We start from the raw sequence: 21,953 nt of genomic DNA on the forward strand, positions 1-21,953 counted from the left end.
TGCATTTCTCTATTGAAATGAGGATTTCTGGATAGCTTTAACTCTTGTAAATTATTTACAAAATTCAATCTTTCATTTCATCCAAGTTTCAAAAAAGTAGAATTTAGAAATAGGACTGAGCTTGGCATTATGTTCCAGATGGAGAGGAATCCTGAAAAATCTGCAGATTCCTACTTGCTTCGTTCTGAGACTGCTTAAAACATAACTAAAAAAACTTCATTTAAGGATGTTAATGCAATGAACAGCATGCTAAACAGAAGGTTTTCTTCTTTTCCATAAAATTTCTTTTTGTTTGTGCCTTGATTCTTTTTTTCAAAAGCCTTCTAAAAATGTTTGGTATTTGGCTAATGAAAGGCAATTGTTTTCAAAAACGACTATTTATGCAATTTTGTACTGATTTCCAATTTCCTGAGATGACATTTTGATATAAAGAGGTGCCAAATTAGAAACCAGTAGACATACTTTGAAACAAAGCAAAGTATCATTGCAATAATAATAACATCCTAAAATAAATGATTCCATTCTGTCCCAAACTGGACTCTCCAGAACCTAGTTTATACCAGTGCCATGACTAATAATACTTATTAGCAAAACAGCATTCAGTAAATGCAGACTATTTATCAAAATAAGTGAAAACAGTAATTTCAGTTATAATAGAACAAAATTTGCAAAAATGAAAGAAGAAGGAAAAACTGAATGTTAAAGAGAATACTGTAAAACATTGTCCAGAAAAAGGCCACCTTATTTAAAAAAAGAATAACTATGAGACAGTGATCACTCAGTTCCCTTTAGTTAACCTTCAGCTATTTTAAAATCCTCAGTAAAGTTGACTTTTGCACAAATATGTATATTATCCAGATAATACATTAAATTATTTAATTTAAGCATTTTCCTGATGTAGGCATTTGAAATATTCGAAGCCATAATTAAATTTTTCTTTTCCTTCGAGTAAACGGCTTACATTTTCGTCCTGATTCATCAGTAGTGGCAGCGATTAACTCAAGACTCCAGTTTATAAGTACTTCATAACTAGCTGTCTCTCTCTGTATATGGAAATAGGGAGAAGATGAAACTGCCTTGCTAGTTTCTCCCTTCTTTTTCTCATCACTCCAAGACATTGTTAACAATGTGGCCACTCAGAAAAGAGAAAATACACCATCATTCTCTTTAATGTTTGTAGGACAATTAGGGGCCAGAGTCTGGTCCCCACCAGTTTAATTTCTCATTATTTTTGCTTTCCCCCATAACCCTGTGGAACTATGTTAAAAGTGTTTTACCTGGCTTTCCAGGAAAACAAGGTGTATACAATCACACTGTTTGGAAAGACTTAGGAAACCAGTTTTCTCCATTTTGTTTATTGCTTTTTTTTTTTATAAGCCATTGCAGAAAATGCTTGTTTTCATAGGTAGGAAGATTCCATTACAAGGAATCTCAAGAGACCTTGCAACATGTCTCCTTACTCAAAGAGAAAGCTTCACAACTACAGCCATTCAGGCTTCATTTCAACAAGGCTTTTAAGTATAGATGTTACTCACTTAATAAAGAATGAAGTATACTTTTAAAGTTAAACTCTTTGACTTGAAGCCAAATCCATCGTCCAACTACTCCTAAGGCCCATGTCCAAAATTCACCTCTCTTATGAACTGTAACACTGCCTGAAAAGGTGAAATGTAATAATAAACGATGAAGGAACCTGGTGAGAAAAAAGTACTGTGAAGGATACATAGTCCTCTTAGGAACCATGGGAAGTATTAACCACGATATTGTAATAATGCAGAAAGCATTCAATAAAGAGTGAGCACCATTGCAGAATCAAATTAAGCTGAGACGCACTGGCAGACAGGCTTCTAAATCACACAGGCTCCTCAGCACTTTCTCCAATAAACACGCCATTTCTTTTCTTTGCAAGTTGATTAAGATAATCTAGCCATTAGATCTGTAATGTAATTATTTAAATACTTGGTGCAATATGTAGCACTGATGCCATTTGGGATTTAGAAGCAATTTCATTATAAACCTTTTGTAAAATATTCTCAGGCTTCTTGATGTACAGAAAAGAGCAGTCAATTTCCTATAAGAAGGGATTGAATGTAGCCGCTTTGAGATGGATATATTTTCCATATTTAAATGGTAGTCCTTTAGAGACTTTGCCTTGCAACTACCAGTCAGTTTTGCCTGACTTGTTTAATTGTCACTCTGGTATATTATAAAGTAGGAAGAAGTGTCTTCTTTCAGAGAGAGTGAAAATAATAATCTTATAAAGTCTAGGTATTTTTGCTTTTCTGTTACTCTTTTCCTGGTTTAAGTGTTAACTTTTGGTTGGGAAGGTTGTTTTAGTATTTGGAAGGAAAGTTCTTACAGGAAAAGCTTATCTGCAGATGGAATTGATTTTTTTTATGTATTATGAGTACTTAATATGTGAATCTGTGTCACACAAGCTAGGTCTTAGAAGGTCTATTAGCATAACCTCAAGCCTTAAAAATATTCTAGTTTATCAATGCCATTTTTGAAATATATATTCAGGATCCTTCAGTCAACCAAGGCTATTTACAAAGAAAGATATCAACACCACTTCTATCCATTACCAGACCACACAGGCACTTACTGCAAAGAAGTTTAAACACAGAGGGTGAAATTTAGACATGGTGTATAAAGGTGCAACTCAGCTGGTTCATATACACTGATGTCCAGGCTTTGGATTTATTTTAGTAATCCTTTTAGGTAGTTTTTCATGGTTGCCAGATTAAGACCTGTGAAGTCCCCAGATGGAGCAGACACCATGTTATAAAAAAGCAGTAACATCACTTAGGAAGTGCAAGATGACAGCAATTTTATCGCTTCTGAGTGACCAGATGTTCCTGCAGAGTAGTTGTGTGTCCCATAGTTTAGCACAGTGTATTACAGGAGAAGGAATGAAGCCCTCACAAGACAAGTAATGATATTGCTTCTAATTTGGGTTAGTTGCGTATGGAATGAGCTATTGAAACACAAATGTATCGAAGTAGTCAAATTATCGAATAAAATACAGCAGAACAATTTAGGGTTTGTTCACCCTACCTACCCTAATTAAACCTGCTTTCAGATAACAGTTTCTTCTTTCTGTCGACAGGATATTTCAACAAACAAATAGATTATTAATTGCTTTTATTGAGAGTATTCTGAATTTCTTTTGCTGTTTTTCATGTGCATAAGCTTGCTTATCTCCAGCTATGTACTTTCCATACCTGAACACAAGTACTTTGTCAATCTTGGTACTCTCCTGACCAGTACAGTGAGAGAATGGCTTTTTGTTTGTTTGAATAAGATGTTTGATAAGCATAGTCTAGATGTGGATAAGATTGGGAGTATGTACTGGCCTGTGCATTTATACATACACACTAAAATATTGGAAATTAGATTTTTACTTAGAATTTCACATTAAAACATTAAAAACGATTAACAAATGGATGTGCAGAAAATCATAAAAGTTTTGAACTTCTGTCATTTAGAGAGTCCTGACGTGACATAATTATTGCTTGCTCTGTGAAATATTTATAGGCCTAATGTGTATCAGTCTTTTCTCTTTTGATTTCTGGTTTCTTCTTTTTGTGCCTCTATAAACCTCATCATTTGTAGAGGTGAGTCAATCTTACAAATAGAGTGAAACATAAACCAGCAAAATATCATTATTACCCATGGCAAAATGTAGCTTATTATATCTAAAAGGGACACGTTGGCTTTTGAACCTCAGTCCAGTCCCACCACCTACCCCCCGGCAGCAGTAAGGTGTGCTGCTCAGTTGTACATTGTGCTGTAGTGTGTCTGTCAGTAACTGCGTATTGGACCCAGCTAAGGGCAAGCTGGTACAAGAGCCTGAAAGCCTGAGTCTGGACCAGGTGGCCCATCCCTACCAGGGGCTGCTGCTGCCACCATGGGAGCATAGAGAGACAGCGGCCAGCATCCACAAATCCTCAGCGTGGCTGCGTGCAGTGTCTAGGAAGCCACAGCTCTTCCCACACAGCTTTGTACTGCAGTTATTTTAAGGCAACTTCTGTTGACTGCAAACATTAACATTGCTTTAGCTAGTCTCACATTCTGGTGTGAGTGTCTATCACCATAAAAAGATCCTCTGTGTCTGTTTCTTGTCTGTTTTTAAATATGCAGCCGTGCAGTCATGCTGCCCGTTCCTGCTGACTTGTAAGTACAGTACTGATATGGCTGTGAAAAAGCACTGAAAATGGCACAGGCTGTGCTCAGGAAATACGCCAGTTTAAACAAATTTAATTTGCCTTCACTCCTTGTGGAAATTTAATCCCTTAAATTTTAATTCTTAAATTTCTCAATTTTATTTCTTTCATTTTTTATGCAGGGTGAAAAAAAGATCAGATTTAACAGGTGCCTTTAAATTAGAACCTCTTTACCTGCAGCATCACCATCAGGAATCTGGTAACTATAATCAAATGAGATGATTATTATTTTGTTTGCACACTGATATTTAATGGTAAAAAAGATTTAAGATGAAAACTGAAATTCTTAAAACTACCTGTGTTGTTTAGGAGCCTATTTCCATTTTCAAAGTGCCCCAGGGAGTTAAGCTTATTAAAGTGCAAACGCATATCTAGTCAGACTTTAGTTAGCATAAAAAACAATTGATAGAAAGCCATTTTATAAAGCATTATATTAATACTTTTGTATTGGGATTTCACCAGCTCCAAATTTACCACTGACTCTTTATAGGAGTGTTGAGAAAATTCTTATTGAGCTTTTGGTAGTCAGATAAACATATCAGGTACTGTGTGTCAAGTCCCTTAACATGCCTTCCCCAGCATGTATTCTGCAGAACGGTTTCAAGATCCAATTTGGTTTTAGGGTTTCTAAATCACAGAATCACAGAATGGTAGGGGTTGGAAGGGACCTCTGAAACTCATCCAGTCCAACCCCCCCTGCCAGAGCAGGATCACCTAGACTAGGTCACACAGAAACACATCCAGGCAGGTTTTGAATGTCTCCAGAGAAGGAGACTCCACAACCTCTCTGGGCAGCCTGTTCCAGGCTGTGGCCCTTTCTCTTAGCTACGCATGCAAGCTCTGATTCAGATTTTCAAATGCCCATGTCACAAGCAAACACTCCCTGAAACCGCAGACTGTTTGATACCTGTGCTCTGTTTTGAGCAGTAGGAATCTGGGACATTACTCTGTTGCTCCCATGTTCTTACATTGATTGGACAGAAGGAGGTAAGTGCAGGCTATCTGTCTTATACAAAATGGTCACAAAAGATCTTCACAAAATGCTCACGAAGAACTTACAAATCTTAGGCCCTGCACAAAGCTTCTTAATGGATCAATGCTGCTCCTTGCACGTACCCAGCAACTGCAGAGTGGCATTTGCCGTATATTTCCTGGAATTGCTGGTACTGATCTGTATTCAGAAGTGTATCCTGAGTATTTTCTCTTCTCTCTGTTATGGCTATGAGCCATTGACATTTAGATTAATACAATCCAGAATTCTACCATTCACTAAAAAGCCCTAGGAAAACCAGATTCCTATGCCTTAATCCCGAACTGGCAGAAATTTTGCATTTTATTCCTTTTCTACATTACCAAGCAATGTGAATGTAGAACAATGCAATAAACAGGAAAATGCAATAACTCTGGAGCTGAGGTTCACCCTCCAAAGGCTAGAATTGTTAAGAAAAAATACATACTGTTGTTTTTTTTTTCTTTTTTAATGAAAAATACAAGTTATAGAAAATACGTTTAGGTCACTAGCTTTTACTTAACATACACGAAAAATATTTCTCTGCAGGAGAAAAAATCCAACCTTAACTAAAGTGAAAATATGTTCTTGTGACAATTGATGGTACTGACACAAGAAACTTAGGTCTTCCTCAGGTTAAATAACACCAGAAGAAAATCAGACCTTTCTTGAGATGCTTTCAGTGAGGCCATCTAGTTGACCTGAAAAATTTATCTCCCCAGTTGGATAATTTGTTCAGCCTTCATCTTGCCTTCAGAAGCCGTGAAAGTTTGTTATGCGATGTAGGCGTAATGATTCCAAATAGATCAGCTGATAACTAGCAGTCTAGGGACGCTACATTTTTCTATTCCCATTTGATATCTATTTTCTAAAGAGCTGGACAACAGTTTTGAAATGCAAATGCCTCTAGTTAAACTGTCAAATCCAATCCACACTTGCGCTTTTAATAAAAAGAGTCAGATTTGCAAAGGTGCTAGGCTGTTACAGTCCCTATTTGATCCCTGTGTGATTTATGGGATGTCAGCACTCCTGGAAGTAGGACTTGTCTAATGGAGGGTCTTATATTCTGAGTATGTCTCAAGTCTGAGAATTCCCATCATGGTTTACAAGGCAAATGAAGTAGCATTTTTGAATTCACTCATCCCTCACTCAAGAATTTAAATGAGCAGAAAAATATATCTATCTGTGAGCAATTACTCTTAATAACCATATGGCAATTATGTGTGTCCCTAAGGGGAAAGTCTTTATTTTGTCATTAATTATAATTTTATGTGATTTGCATCATCACACCAGGAAGATTATACTAGCTTGCCTGGCAACCCAGGATATAGGTCAAATCCTAATGGCAGTGTTCGAAGAATGCAGCTTTATACTCTATTGTGAATGCCATGTATGATCCCACAATGCAGTTCCTCCTGGTTAAATACAGATGTAAGACTAAAGCTTATAATCAAGGACTAATCACTGATTGCATTCTGCTTCACAGCTTGTGAAGGGCATTGTTGTGGATCATTACATGTAGCCCTTTACAGGAGTGTAGGATTATTTATCTTTCACCAGTTGCTTCAGTCTCTTTGCTACCAGTCTTGCAGCTATCAAAGAAAAATGGCTGCTACAGTGCAGAAGAATAGGAATGTTACCAAATTACCTAATTTCTGAGCTGAGGCAACCATGTTCATTTCCTGAAGTCCAGGAACAGGTTGATGATTGTTGATTGTTGAGAGTTTTTTTTATTTTTCATCTGGAAAATAATCTAGTAACAGGATAAAGAACCAAATGGCTGTATGTTGCAAGAAGGAAGGGAGGACCATGTTTTTTCTTATGTTTTGACTGCGCAGATGAGAGAACATTAGCAAGAGAGCTTGTAACATGGTAAATACAGTCTTTTTACCACCAGAAAATACAAAGGCTGAGAATTACATAAATGACATAAACTGATCAAATTCAGAAGCTACAGTTATATATAATAACTTGCAGTTCATAATTTAGACAGCATTTTCCCTTGGAATTTAAGTAGATACTTTCCTGTGCACTTCTGCTACACAGTAGAATAATAAAACAGAATAAGAAAGCTAAGAAGATGCTTCCACATTTTCTGAAGAAGTGCTTTAGATTTTAGTTTAATTTCTGTCACTGGCTTACTGGAAGTAATCCACCTTTATGTTACAGTTTTCTTTACCATGAAATCAGTGTAATTACCTGATTCAAAGAAAAGGTAGATGCATCTTGACTCTGTGTGCTCATATAAAGGGTAACTAATAACACCCTCTACTTGCCTCTGTGGACTGCTTTGTGGCTTGGTCAATCTGTGTTTGCAAGGGGCTTTCGCTACATCAAATGAAAAGCCATTAAACAATGCAGAATACTATTCTCCAAACAGGCAGAGGTCAATCCTGAATCAATTTTTCAAGGCACTTATTAGACATGCTGAAGAATTAGCAACAAATGTATGAATGAATATAAAAGGTAGTCAGAAGCAGAGAAAGAGTGACGAAATGACTACAGGAATTCTGCAAACTTTTTCAAACGTAATTAATAATTGCCATTTTATCTAATAATTCTTTTCCTTACAAGAGGAAAATAAACACAGTATTTAGTCCGTCATCTCCACAGGATCTGAAGTATAACAGAAAGGAAAACTGTGTTTCTTCTCTTGAAAGCTGTTTAATTTGTTAGTGATATATTATGATTAGCTAAGGAATGAAGCTTACAACAAGCACCTTCATTTAGCATATTGCCAAGTATCCTACTAAGTATTTAGTGGTCCTGTTGACACTGATGATGCTGAAGTTTGTAGCAAAAGTAAAGGATGGCTAAGACACAGCTTTTTCAATAGTACTGGAATGACTGTAGGTTTTGGCTCTTGTGATGAAGCAATGTGAACATTTTTTCTTTAACTTCCAGGCCTTGTCACAGATTATCGGGTGAGTACAGCATCAATGTAATAATCAGTACTATTACTTGTATACACTGATATTTCCAGGACTTTTCTATTACTATCATAAACCACAGAATCTTATGTTTCTTTCCAGAAAGCATGCAGTGTGCTAAATTTTTAGCATTCCTCAAGCTGGAACTTTAAACTATTTTTTTTGGAAAAAATTGTTTGAAAGAAGCAATTATCTTGCATGTGTAATATCTCAAGGTTTAGGCAGGAGAAAGTAATGTCCTAAAGATTTTTTTCCTTAATATAAAGAATAATACATTTTTTAAATGCATCTGTGTTTTAAACTTTAACCAGTAGAAACACTGTTGCTTTGAAATGGAAAATGAGCCTGTCATTGTATATGCTAGCCCCACAGCTGTAAGCAAGACAGTGTACAGTGTACATGAGCTTCTAAGATATTTATTTTCTCAAAACCCTCAAGGAGAATTCAGGGTGCACTAAGAAAATTCAGCTTGCCTTGTGATTCTTCCATTCTGTCACCAATCTTCTTTTCCAATTTTCATTTGAAAATTTTGAGTATTAACCAGAGCATTAACTAGAAATAGACATTTCTGTCATCATTTGACCCACCTCTAGCAACTACTTGTAGCATGTGCAGTGCCGTTTGCTTCAAAATCACTTCAGAATGTGCAGTTTCTGCAGTGTCACTGCAACAGTGACTTCTAACATGGGCACCCTTGTTTCTCCCTGGCTTGCAGCACTGGCAGATCCCCCTGGGGAGGAGGTTCCGCTCCCTCAAGCTCTGGTTCGTGCTGAGGATGTACGGGGTCATGGGACTGCAGGAGCACATCCGCAAGGTGACTGGAATTTGCTTTCTTGGTTAACCTGTTGTGGGACAGCAAGGGGAAATGAGCTTGCTACCTATCTACTCTCCATGGCTTCTGCAAAACAGAAAGTACAGACTACAGGTTTTGGACAGCTGGGTTCAATAGGGGTACTGCTTGTTTGCCCCACATATCACAGTTTTATATCATGGCAGGATCAAAACTGTCATCTGTTTTGTGTTAATTTTCAGAGAAGACAAGTCTAGGAATTTGGAATTTCTACAGTATGGGAGCATGGTTCCCTCTGATATTAAGCCACAGAGCTTTAATGATTTTATTGCGGGAAAACATGTTTATTTGTGACTACTTTATTTTATTAACGTGCATGCATTGATAGCATGTTTAGATTATGATCAAGGTCATTGGGCTGCATTTATGATACAGTAGCTTATTGGGCATGTCTACCTCCACTGTTTCTTTGTTTCCTGTTAAAGTCCACCCTTTATTTAAAAAACAATGTGCACAATTTGCAGTTTTTTAACATTGTTATGAATAAGTACTAAATTTATTCTTGATGTAAAAAAAAGGGGGATATTTATCACTAAAAACCACATCTGGCATAAGTCTAAATTACATATATATATACTTCCTCTGTAGCAGTAAAGTCCAATTCAACCATACTTTTCATTTTTATGGTTTAGGGAAACGCCTAGTGAGGGGAGATCCATGACTTGGCACTAAATATTTACAAAAGTATCCATTAGCTAAGAGTTTGGTCTGGTTTACCAAACTCTCTGCAGACACAGAGAGTGGTACTAAACAAATTAATTCCTGAGAAAGGCTTTTTCCACTGTTGTAAAATTGCTGCATAAGTAAGTCTCTTTCAATCTGAAAAGGTTCTGGGATGGCAAGTACCCTCTTTGCTTCTCATTTTTATCACACTATAATTTTCAACTGACTGTACAGATACCTGAATTGGCTTTTTATCCTTAATGACGTTTTCACAAATAAGTTTTGACATAGATGACAGCCCTGATGTTCTGTCATCCCTGTGGCAATCTGATACATTCCCTTCTGAAGAAAAATTGATACAAGGTTTGTTATCACTTTACTAGGCTACCATTACAATTTCTAGTGGGTTTCTCTCTCAGGTTAGATTTCTGGAGACTGCAATTATTTTAGGACTATGCCAAGTTTTAAAGTAGGGCTAAATTGCTCACTGTGAAAAGAGAGGGTTGGAAACCCCATATTAATTACATGGCCTTTTATCAGGCTGACTTTCACAGGTCAGTATTTACCTTCAACAAGTTCCTTCTTTTCCCATCGCCCTCACTGTCCAGCCAAAAAACACCTGTCTTGCTATCATAGCTGAAGACCTTTTTTTTATACTTTCTGTGATAACACAGTTCAGGAAGGTTAAGCAAATCAATCTTTTCTTAAAGATACTGACTCCAAAGTAAAACTCTAATAATGTTCCCTTATTTGTAAAGGTAATTCAGACAGCTAGATTTCCAAAGGCTTGTTGAATTGAATGTGTGTGTTTAATATTTCATTAAGGACTAAAGTGTTCCCTGGTGTGCAGAGAAAAATAAATTATGACCTTATATTTGCAACTTTGAAAGGGCAAGAAGTTGAGTCACCGTTAACATCTGTCAAACTGGAACCATTAAGTTAGTTTCTCCTCACACCTTGCCCCAGATGAGTGATGATTAAATTCAGTGGATTCCAAAGCAGCTTTAAAAAAAAAGTCAATCCTATCTCCAGCAGTTCTCTGTTGAACTTACATTTCCATAATTGCATTTCATTTGCTCCCTCCTCTAGCAGTACTTAAGATACCTTTTGCAAGTTTGCAGACAGGTTATATCAGTAGCTGCAAAATAGCATTTTAAAATGTGTTCCATATCTTCAAAGTTTTCTTCTTTTCTCAGGAAGTATCCTTCGTTCCATAATTATTGTGATGACTTTTCTTTTGGTAGTGTAGCAATGAAGCATGTAAACCAGCCTGACACTGGTTTATATTTTCAAACCTATAGACAGATTTCTGAACAAAAAGTATTTTGGAACTTAACTTTACTTGTTAACTTCACTTTAACATTGCTTGTCCCAGTGCTTGGCCTTGAAAACTTGTTTTCTTTTAACCACATCATAGCATCTTGCAAATAACAGCTTTTATATTCCCATTGCTGGCAAAGGCAGATCTTGAAGAGGATAGTTGGTTGTGTATCTTGTGTACTTGGGACTTCTAGCTGTGTTTTAAGTGAAGCCCTGCAGTTGCCAGAATTATTTCTGAAGCTGCATTTATTACAATGGGTGACAAAGTGGATATAGGTAGAATGAGAGGGGAACAGTGACAGGAGCAGGTACCACAGCCTTCAAGTGGAGAGCAGAGCAGCTGGAGCTGGTGCAGTGGGAAGATCTCTCTCTGTCCTGTTATGGAGGAGTTGCCCCAAGGAAAGGGCCAGGCATAGAGCATCAAGCAGAAGAGCAGAGGTTCGAAACAACTCCTTGGGCTGGAACCTGGGGGAGGGGATGCCTGCATTTGGGATGTAGCATGCAGTTGTACACCATGTAGTTTTCATATAACAACATATTTGTGTGTGGGGCATGTCATTCCTGTTAATGCTATCCGATAGCAGCTAAGGTATGCCTCTTCAGATGCAAGGTTGGGCCTTAGTCTGAGATTTGGGGCTCAGAGACTCAATTCCTTTCTAAGTGTATACAAATCCCAAAATAGATGCCGTGATCACCTAGGGAAAATAAAAGTCACTTCAGCTCTTAAGTCATAGAAAACCGTAGGAAGATTTATCCCATGATTATAGACTTCTAGTTAGGCTTCTGTTGCGCAGCCAGGTGTTACTTACAAAATGATTTGAGATTTTTAATAGTGAGGAGCTTCTGAAATGATATAGAGGGAAAACACACTGCATATCCTTAAGAAGTCACTGTATTTCCTGTGTGATTAGCAAGATTCTACATGGAAAACCAAAGATATCTGCAACTATATCTTCACAAACTTTTCATATTTTCTAGATGTAAACTGCTACAAAAAATATTTGTCTCTTTTTTCTCCTTTATTAGTGTGTTTTAGGAAAAAGATGTTTGTTATATTTGCAGCCTTAAGGTCTGCATCAAAATGACTAGATAACCACTGCAACCTGGCATTTGCTTGTAGCGAGGAAGGCATTTAGGAACTAACTACTCATGGGAGATGAGAATGTGTGACTTGGATTTAGAAGCAGTAACTTTTTTTGTTTTCCAATCCTTCCAGTTATGCACTTTTCCCACACAACATGTAATATTAACCTATTGTGAAGTATAGGTTTTAAAGCAGTGGTAAAGGGGAGGACAGTCATCAGCGAAGGATGTGGGGAGAGAAAAGTACAAATTTTGGAGGTAAGTCTCAAAACCGCAGAGGAGACGTACAAAGAAGGCAAAACCAACAATAACAGTCTTCTGGACTGATTCCAAACACTTGGAGTCAGTATAAATGGGAAACCCAAACGGCCCATTTGCAAATTGCTTGACCATCTATTACTCCTTTGTTGATTTAAGATCTCTCAAAGAGCTCAGAAGTAATTTCAGAAATTTAATGGTTAATGTTCTTTTATGTGATCCCCATGAACATTCTACCTCAGATGAATCCTCTGTAGGACCAGAAGAAATCAGTGTACCACATCCTTCCTCCTTTGCCAAGGATAATGAATTACATTAAAAAGCAACAGCAGAGACCAAGAACCTAGAACTGTACAGAACAGCAATGCCAGAGATAACATTTCAGCTGAGGGGTGGCACAGTCCACACGGCTGATGAGAAGACTCTTTTGACAGCATTTTCCTTCAGAGTGTAGCGGGATGCGAGCTAAGGTAGGCAGAGATATGAAATCTGTAGGAGGAAAAGTATGAATTGATCAAAACTGGACAGGTATGCTTATTTGCATGTACACGTTAATGTACTCTGATGTTTCTGAGAAGCTTCTTTAAATTAAAAGCTATTTTAGTTCTTGAAGGCTCTGCCCAAAAATCAAAACTCAATTTAAGCACCTCAATGCAGAAACATTTATATTTATATTCACACATATACATACACAAATACATTTTTTTTTAAAATACAGACCACATCTTACTGCCTCACAAGTTTACTGCTCCAATTTTCCTTAATCTTGAATAACCAAGTGAATTAAATACCTTTCTTGCTTCCCTTCTCCCTGGAGAAAAGCTATGGTTATTTACCTGAGATAGACAGCAATACACAAAAATTTCTTACATGCTTCTATTCTTCAAGCTGCTGAATTTCACTGTGAAGAGAAGGGCTGATATTCTGTTTCCACATACTAAGACTTTTCAGGCCACTAACGCAGTCTGTGATTCCACTTTTGGAAACTATGTGATAAAGGGGTTATCCAAATGATACTGCTAGAAACAGTATGTGAGTTGGTTTGTGTACTTTGTGGCTTTTTAGTTAAATTATGTAACAGTGTTAAATAAAATATTTTAAAAATATTAAATAGTATTTGAACCTCAACTTTAAATTAATAGTGCTAGGGACACAGCATGACACAAATGTCAAAATCAAAAGTATGTGGAGCATTAAAATAGCCATAGATTAGACTTGGTATGTACACATTCAGCAGAAAACTCTGAACAGCCTGTCAGTTTTTACCTCTCCTTCTCCATCCCTAGTTTCAGTGCCTGCAAACAGGACTTTATTTTCACAGTTTACCCACCTGTCTTGGAAAGTTGCACTAAAGCCACACATGTTCTCCTGTGAGTTATTGCTGTGCTCATGTCCAGAGTGTGGGTACAGCTCTTGGACTCAGTGGCACATGTGATACCTAAAAGCCCTTTGGATTTACAGAGTTTGAACTTCCAGGCTTAATAATGTTTAACTTTATTGGGTTTAATTATGTTTGGTTGCAGCAATCTTTGTAAAAGCAATTCAGGACAGTATCTTACGGTTCAAAGGTGCAGGACCATGTGTAATTGTGCTAAGCAAAGTTGTTGCGGGTGAAACTTCAGTTGAATCGCCACTTTCTCGCCTTTCCAGTCCTGTAAAAACTAAAACACTTGGTGCCCCCCAGTGGCTTTACAAATTATTGCTACTTGTGAAGGCGCTACGGCCAAAAGTACTTACATGTAGAAATGAATACGAAATACTTCCAGAATTTTGATTTGTTTTACTGAATATTCTCTATTTTTCCTTGCTTTTATTTCTTTAAAATTCCTGAAAAATCCTTTAGCGCAAAAAAGTAGAAATAAATACCTGCTATAAAATATACAGCAGGAGGCCAGAGCTTTCTTGTACAAACTACTTGCAGTAAGCCAACTTGTAATTTTTTGTTTTATTCAGTTTTTATTAAATTCAGTCGGTGATTACATTCAGATGAACAGTTGTAAAATTCTCATCTTGTTGAACATGTTTGGGTTTTTTATGGCTTTCCTTTCCAAGGCATAGTATATGCAGTGTGAAATTTTGCAGAGCTGCATAAAAGACATCAGTATGGTTGAGGCTATGGAACATGAGGATAGGAGGAGACAGCAAAAACTCATTACAACACGTGTGCATATTTTACACTCATTTTCCATGCACTTACGCAAACAAGTATCTGTATGTATACATATACTTCTGGTCAGTTTTCATAGCTGTAAACTCATGCTGCTTATATTCTGCTCAACATTCAAATGCCTTGGAAAGGATTGAGTATTTTATTGGTCTCATTCCTGACTCAAAGAGCTTTCAGTCTAATTTTAGAGGGAGATGATAAATGGATGTAACAAACAGCAGAGAGGAAGCAGTGACAACAGTAAGATTGTCTGGTTGCATAGGGTACATGTATGTGCAATATGAAGGTTTTGGATTAGTGTTTTGATTCAATATAAACAATGTTTTTCTATTTTAAGAAATAAACAAACATCAGAAAGCTATGATTAAGATTGCAAAATGTGGTTTTGTTTGGCTTTTTTTTTTCTCCTTTTCTGTAATTTCTGTTTTGCCTTGTCCTTGCCCTTTTGGAAGAAGTTCCAGTGAGATGAAACATTGCACATCTAACCCTGGCGCAAAGTGAAATGCTCCAGTTTTCTTTGATATCTGTCCTTGAACTTGCAAAAAGGCAAAGTGCAAAGGAAGGAAAAGACATGGAGTTAGGTTTTTTATTTTTATAAAATTATTTGCAATCATAAATACATAAAAGTTAAGGGACTTTTAAACATAATTTTAGATGTCGCTGGCTATTGCATGAAGACAAACTGTAATTCTAATAGCTAGTTGCTGCTGTCCCTTTTGTTTTTTTAGGGTAGCAAGCACTAAGCTGATAATAGTCAGTGAGAGAGGGGTTGGATAAGGTACTGCAGGCAGCTGATGAGGATGTTTTGGTTTTTCCCAAGTGCTTTTGAATTCTTCTTCTGTATGGGAGAAAGTGAAATGTAATACGAGTATGCTAGCATCACTGACTGATGTTAAGCTTTCCCAGCTGGTTCTTAGTATGCCTGGTGGTATTTATCCTATTTGCTTGATTTTGGAAGAGCATGGTTGGTTTCCTATGCTTCAAAGTAATAGCTCAGGCTTGGTGTCCAGTGTTACTCTTTTTTCCCCAGCAACTTTTAAACAGGTTGGCTGAAGTTTGCTATCCAGTTTCTCAATTATACTACCATCACCTTTCTTTTCAACTAAATATAAGCACCCATGTCAGAAGAGGGAGCAAGTTCTGTCCTTCTTCAGTTATTGTCCTATTAAATGAACTCTTCTAAAAAGTGTATCTTTCTGACTTATTTTGCTCTGTAATTGTGATAAATTTCTCTCTATATGTCTGTGCATTTCCCCCCACAATAATTTTGGACTCTTTTCTCAACCAAAAATGAGTTGGTAGAAAACCTAAAGAACAGTTATTACAATTATTTACTATTAATCTGATATCATGAAAATAATAAAACTGTGCTGAAACATTTCATTAATAAACAGACTACAACTGCCTAAGATAGACTGAGCGGCTAATCCAGTAACGGCTCAATATGGTCTCTGAAAATCATAAATGGGATGTAAGTTAACATAAACAGATGGCAATATGTTAATATTATCACATATCAGAACAGGGAACTGAGAAAGAAGATTAGGGATGGGAACAGTTTAGCACATCTTTTCTCTTGATGAATCAAATTTATACAACACAGATACTATCTTTCTCTTCTCAGCATGTCAGGCTGGCGCATCAGTTTGAACATTTAGTCCTTCAGGATGAAAGATTTGAGATCTGTGCTGAGGTTGTCTTGGGACTGGTCTGTTTTCGGCTGAAGGTAAGGCAGTGAAGACCTCCTATTTCTTCTGCCATTTTTATAGCAATAAATAACCTGCAATAGAATGGAGTCCTTGCAGTTAATATGCTTAATTATTTTTTAAGGAATTAGTGGAAGTTCACGTAGATTAAAGCAGATTAAAGAAAGAAGCTTAAGACAATTTTGTTAAAACTTAAATGCTTAAGAGAAAGTCAAGCATATCTGGGTATGGAAATACATAGTCAGGGCAAACAAATGGTCTTATTCTACCTGGACTTACAAAATTACTGTTATATTCTATGTTTGATGAAGACGATTGTTTGAATATATTTTCCTAGACATTTATATGTGGTATGTGTGTGCATATGTGTGTGTATTAGGTGTTTCTTGTCAAATTAATTTTATATGTGTGTATTTTTAATATACAATTATATAAATATAAATTTATATATAGAATGGCTATCGTGGATGAATATTAGAATAGTAAACTCTTTTTTTGCTGTTTTCTTTAAAGAATACATTTTCATTTATAAAATCCTAAAGTCAGACTGGGCAAATTGGAGCCAGATATGAATAAGAACAGGTTGCATTGGAGGTCAGCTTCCCAACTGCCTTTGGCCCTGGTCTCCTTTTTTTTTTTACAGAACATGACCCTTTTGCCCCTCTTGGCCTTTAATTCCCCAAAATCTCTGTAAGTGCCAAGTTCCTTGATGACCTTACCTGACAGAAACTAGAAAATTGATGCTGCACTCAGAGCGTAAAAGCTGCAGTAGCTGGGGAGGGTTCACTTGGTTAATCAGACATTACAAAGAGATCAATGTCTTGTTTTAGGTAAAGAACTCATTTAATAGAGGAGCTTGCTACTAAAGCCTCTATAAAGGGCTGGATTGTGACAATGAATCTGAATGCCAAGCAATAATAATAATGGCACTGGTGTTTTCAGGTTCATATGATACTTAAATCAGTTTTTAGCTTTTCCAAAGACTCACAAGCACATCTGGGCTCCGTCTGGGTAGTGTGATGTTACTACTTTTCACTAATTCTTTCTCAGTCATTCAGTTGCTCCAATTCCCTGAGTTTGATGCAGTTGGCTGAAGGAGCTAATGAATCTTTAACAATAAGGTAATGGTGAATTCCTCTGGAATAGGAACATAGTTTTGTTTGAATTTATGTTGTTTAAAAGAGAATTAAAAAATGGTCTGTGACTAGGGGTTCAGAGAGATTACAGAACAGGGAGTTTTTCCAGTGAGTGGAAATATGAATATAATTTCTTTCCTAACAAGAACTTTTAAAAGAGTTTGAGGAACAGGTTTTGTGGCTTTTATTGCTTAATAACAAGATGTTGGTTGTAGTGTGCTTTCTCACATGGAAGAAGCAAACACTAGTTTTGCAGCTCCAGGGACAGCTGTTACTCAGTGCTCTATATCTACTTTAAAGAAAGTCCTGGTGAAATAGAGCATAGCAACACAGGAATTGTCACTTTTGATTAGACCCGTGGTTCATCTGCATCTGGGCTCCTGTCCCTGATGATCCAGAGGAACAGATCAGATCCACAAAGAAAGACAATTTTACAATAAGATGTAAACATTGGACACCTATCTTAGAAACTTTTGGACAAGTCGTACAACACAGGCTTGATTCTGCTGAAAACCAATGTTGAAATAGCACTGTTTTCATGGCTTGCCTTCCTGGTTCAAAAAAAGAAAACATAACCGACAAGCTTTTAAATTAAGATAGTTTCATAGTTATTTTTGCAGCTTTATTTGATTTTTAGATCACTCTTCCAAAAATCTCTATTTCTGTAATTCTTATAAAAATCCATCTTAGAAGTAGGATACTTGTAACTTTTATGTAGTTACAGTGGGACTGAAGGACGGGGACTTGAACTGTAATGCTGCACAGCTGTAAAAGTGTGAAATATTTCCTTTGTTCTTAAGAAGTCCTTTTTTTTTCTTAGCTGTAACTTTTGTTTATTTGCCTTTCACACTGTTGAGCAGATGGACTAATAATCTATGCCTTTCATATTATAACTATTTCATCAAATGTGTCATGCCAAAGGGTTAATCTTTGACTGCCTTGTCATGTCTGCGGATGAATACAAGTCAAGCCAGTCATTTCTCCAAGGGGGTGAGAATAGTGTCTTATTGAAGCTGACAGACTCAATCAGAACTGGCTCCTCAAAGCTCTGGGAGAGGATTAGTCACCACTAACTTCAATTCGACGTGACACCCGAGTGTCACAGCAGCCCCTAGGTGCAGCTGTGAGAGCAGAACAGAAGAAAGATATAAATCTTTTTCCTTCCTCCCCTTGCCCATGACAAAGGCATTAATTTAACATCATACAACTGCTTGTATTGTATTGCCTAAAAGGGAGTGCTGTGCATTTCATATTAAAGGCAAGGATCATCATTTTAATGATGGATTACCTTTGAAAGAAAGCAATATTTCATTGTTACAAATGGCTTACCCATAATGAGCATGGACTTGCAAAACACCCAAAGGACCAAAAATTAGCCCTTTTCTTAGGAGCATTCGAGTTGCATACATACTTCCTAGAAGACTAAGGTTAAGCCATGAATTTCAAGCTCTCATCCAAATTCCCTAGCAACTCGTGCTGAATCAGAACAAGGTTTTGACATAGGCTCGAATTCTTATATGATTCAAAAACATGAGAATAATACATTTATCCTCGGTGCCAGTGGGAAACTGCATCTCCCTTATGCTTTGTTTTTATACGGAAAAGGCTAAGCAGGAAAGTCACAACTGCCCAGATTTAAGAGAACACGTTTTCTGATGTGGATGTTTCCAAGAAGACCTATAGCGCTGCAGTAACAGAAGCGCTGCTGAACAGACAGATTTGTCCATTTGTGACTCTTTTACCGTGTTTCATGTTCAGTAAGGGAGCATTGCTGTAAAAGCACAGATGCTCCTAGCATCTCTTGCAATTCCGTGTTAGCAGCAGTGTAATGGGAAGAGTAAAGGCTGTGCAATAGCTAAGATACTTCCCCAAATAATATAATTATAGCACTCAAGATCAGCATGGTATATCCTAAGCTATTATGGCAAACTGCTCAGGAAAGCTGATATCAAAGTTAGACAGATGTCTAACTTTTCATTAGCTTCATTTAATTTGGGTTGTTAACAAAGACTGTCAAATACAGGCAGCTAGCACTTCTACCTGTCTTGCTAAATCAAACAAAAATCCCAATACTTTTGAGATCTCTTCTTTCACTGTTTTCATTTAAAACAGTTTATTACTGTTTTTGAAAATATGATGCCATCTTTTGTTTTATTCTCAAATGCTGCTGGACATGAACTAGGAAAACCATCGATTCAACATTAGCTGAACCTGCAAAAGAAGCAGTACTTCTCTGTGTGTTTCTTTTGGGATTTGATATTAAGAGCATCCAGGTGCTCTAAGGAAATACTCACACTCAATATTTGAGCACAAGGAGAAAGAAGTACATTAGAAGGAGATAAAATTCAATACCGCATGCATGTAGAGTCCCTCTGACCTTCTGCAAGATATTTAACATTTATATCCTTGATTCTCAGAAAGCAGAGGACTGTTCACTTCCAGTGGGAGGGTCAGCTTATCACATTTTAAAAATCCCCCCAAAAACCCCACTCTGTAGGATTATGTGGAAGACACTTCCTGTAGAACTTGAGGCAAATATTTTTTTAGGGTTTCTACTGATACTATGAAACTTACTTATGCCAGGGATACATTACCTTAACTATTTCTTAACCAAGGGTAAGATTTCCATCTACATATTCAAAAGACTCTCTCACAGCAGTCATACTTAAGTGAAGACTGGAAGGTTTGTTTTACAAATGTTAGTATTATGTTGAATGTTAGTTCATTGCAAATCTTTGTACCACATCTGATTTATTAGACCTAAGAAAAGCATAATGAAATGGATGCAATAATGCATGCTTTTATATCAAGCTACATAGCTCAAAGCTCAGATCACAAAAAAGCAGTCAGCTATGAAAGTGTCCCAGTGTGAGCACTGCTCCTAAACCTCAGTTAATCCATAAACTTTTTTGTTGCTGAAAAATGATCTCCTGTGTTGTCATCTTTTTGTAATCCTTTGATGGCAAAGCAATGAGAGATGAGAAAGTGGCTGCGTGTTACTGGTGGTACTTGGGCTTGGCCGCTTGGTGGGATTTACATATTCCAAACTTGCTTGTGAAATTCATCACTATATCTGTTGAATTACAATGATTTCAGGGCTCAAATGAACTAAATATGGCACTTCTTAAAAGCATAAATGAAGCCAAGAAGATCCATCTGGTCCCGTGCCACCTGCGAGAGAAGTTTGTGCTCCGCTTTGCTATTTGTTCCCGCACAGTGGAATCCACCCACGTCAAGTTTGCCTGGCAGCACATCTCACAGCTGGCAACTGATCTCCTGAAAACATGGGAGCAAAGCCACCACCAGCAGTAACAGCTGAGGAGTAGCAGTGGGGAGGAGGTAATTAACAGGCTCTCTCTGTGTTGCCAAGCTTTATTTTAGGGGCAGGTGGGAAAGTCGAATTATGAAGGAAAAAACCACAAGACCTGTTGTTATATAGCCCAGCTGCAGTTGCAGAATCCTTGCCAGCAAGTTATGTTGTAACCGTAGTCATTCCTTCTCTGCACTGGAGTTTCATCTTGCCGTGGCACATGGCCATGGGGGCCCGAGCTGTCATTTCTTACCAGTTGATAATCAGGAGCATTTATTGAACCAGTCAATGGACATGGAAGGGTTCATTCTTCCGCTGTTGTCCCCATTAACCTCTAGCACACCCACTCCTTTCTTCACAGCTGAAACTGTGAGGTGTTATAACAGATTAATTTAACATTACTACGACTTCAGAAAGAATCCGAGCTGGGAGAAGTTCAGTCATCTGGTTATAGCACCGCTCACGTTCTGTCTAACAGGCACGCACATATGTTGCTGTCATGATTTGGGGCACTATCATGTCATGACACACTTGCTATAGTAATTTTGTAAATGAAATTAGGACTTCAAGACTTCCCTCATTACACAGCCAGATCAGGGGGAGAGTGGGTGCTAAAAGAACACTAACTGTCCTTATGGCAGGTTCTCTACTTTCCCCTAAAGGGTTTTAAAACAGCTGTTTTGTCAAATCTCAGCAAATAGGTTATGCTGGCTATTGGTCTGCACTTCGATCATTCATAATAAGGCCTCTTCAAAGCTCCTTCTTAAGAGTTTTGTTAAAAGCCATGTGCCACTTGCTGTTCCATATTTTAGCCAAGTCATTATAAGCAGTGATTAATTGAAAATAATCTGTAAGCTATGTTCTGTGATCTAGAGTTGGGATTTCTTTCTACGGCTACCATTCCGCTGACTTCATTGCGTAATAAATCTTTGACAAAACATGCTAAGAAATGTGATGGCAAAATTTTTACTCTTCTTTTCTCAAATTAGCTAACAAAGATAACAAATTACAATAAAAACAGAAATTCAAATTCCCCAAAATATGCTGTGGTGCTCCCATCAGTGGTTTCCTTCCATTAACAGTGATGCATGGAATATGAAAATACTGGAAAACAATTGACCTTCAGAGACAGTCAAATAATGTGTTCTTGACACAAACCATTGGGATGTCACCCTGTCAAAGGCAGGTGCGGTAAAGAGGTGAAATGAAAGTCAGAAACAGGATCTGACTTTAGTAACTACTTCTGCCATTTTGAAAACATAAATTCCAGGCAGTTATTTATATGTAAATAAGAA

The 21,953-nt window shown here is 37.2% G+C and overlaps 1 protein-coding gene across 5 annotated transcripts in view; it reads left to right on the forward strand.

Moving 5' to 3' along the window:
* Window positions 1–20,985, forward strand: part of DDC (dopa decarboxylase (aromatic L-amino acid decarboxylase)) — a 50,943-nt gene extending 29,958 nt beyond the window's left edge. For all 5 annotated transcript variants that reach the window (XM_010181546.1, XM_010181549.1, XM_010181551.1 and 2 more), the window contains 5 exons: window positions 4,349–4,425; window positions 8,140–8,159; window positions 8,881–8,979; window positions 16,131–16,232; window positions 20,445–20,985. In XM_010181546.1, the coding sequence (XP_010179848.1) occupies window positions 4,349–4,425; window positions 8,140–8,159; window positions 8,881–8,979; window positions 16,131–16,232; window positions 20,445–20,660 (514 nt within the window). In that variant the 3' untranslated portion in view covers window positions 20,661–20,985. The remainder of the gene's footprint in view (window positions 1–4,348; window positions 4,426–8,139; window positions 8,160–8,880; window positions 8,980–16,130; window positions 16,233–20,444) is intronic.
* The last annotated feature ends 968 nt before the right edge of the window (window positions 20,986–21,953 follow it).

The sequence above is a fragment of the Mesitornis unicolor genome, unplaced genomic scaffold (assembly GCF_000695765.1).
Source record: "Mesitornis unicolor isolate BGI_N332 unplaced genomic scaffold, ASM69576v1 scaffold25803, whole genome shotgun sequence".
NCBI lineage: Eukaryota > Metazoa > Chordata > Aves > Mesitornithiformes > Mesitornithidae > Mesitornis > Mesitornis unicolor.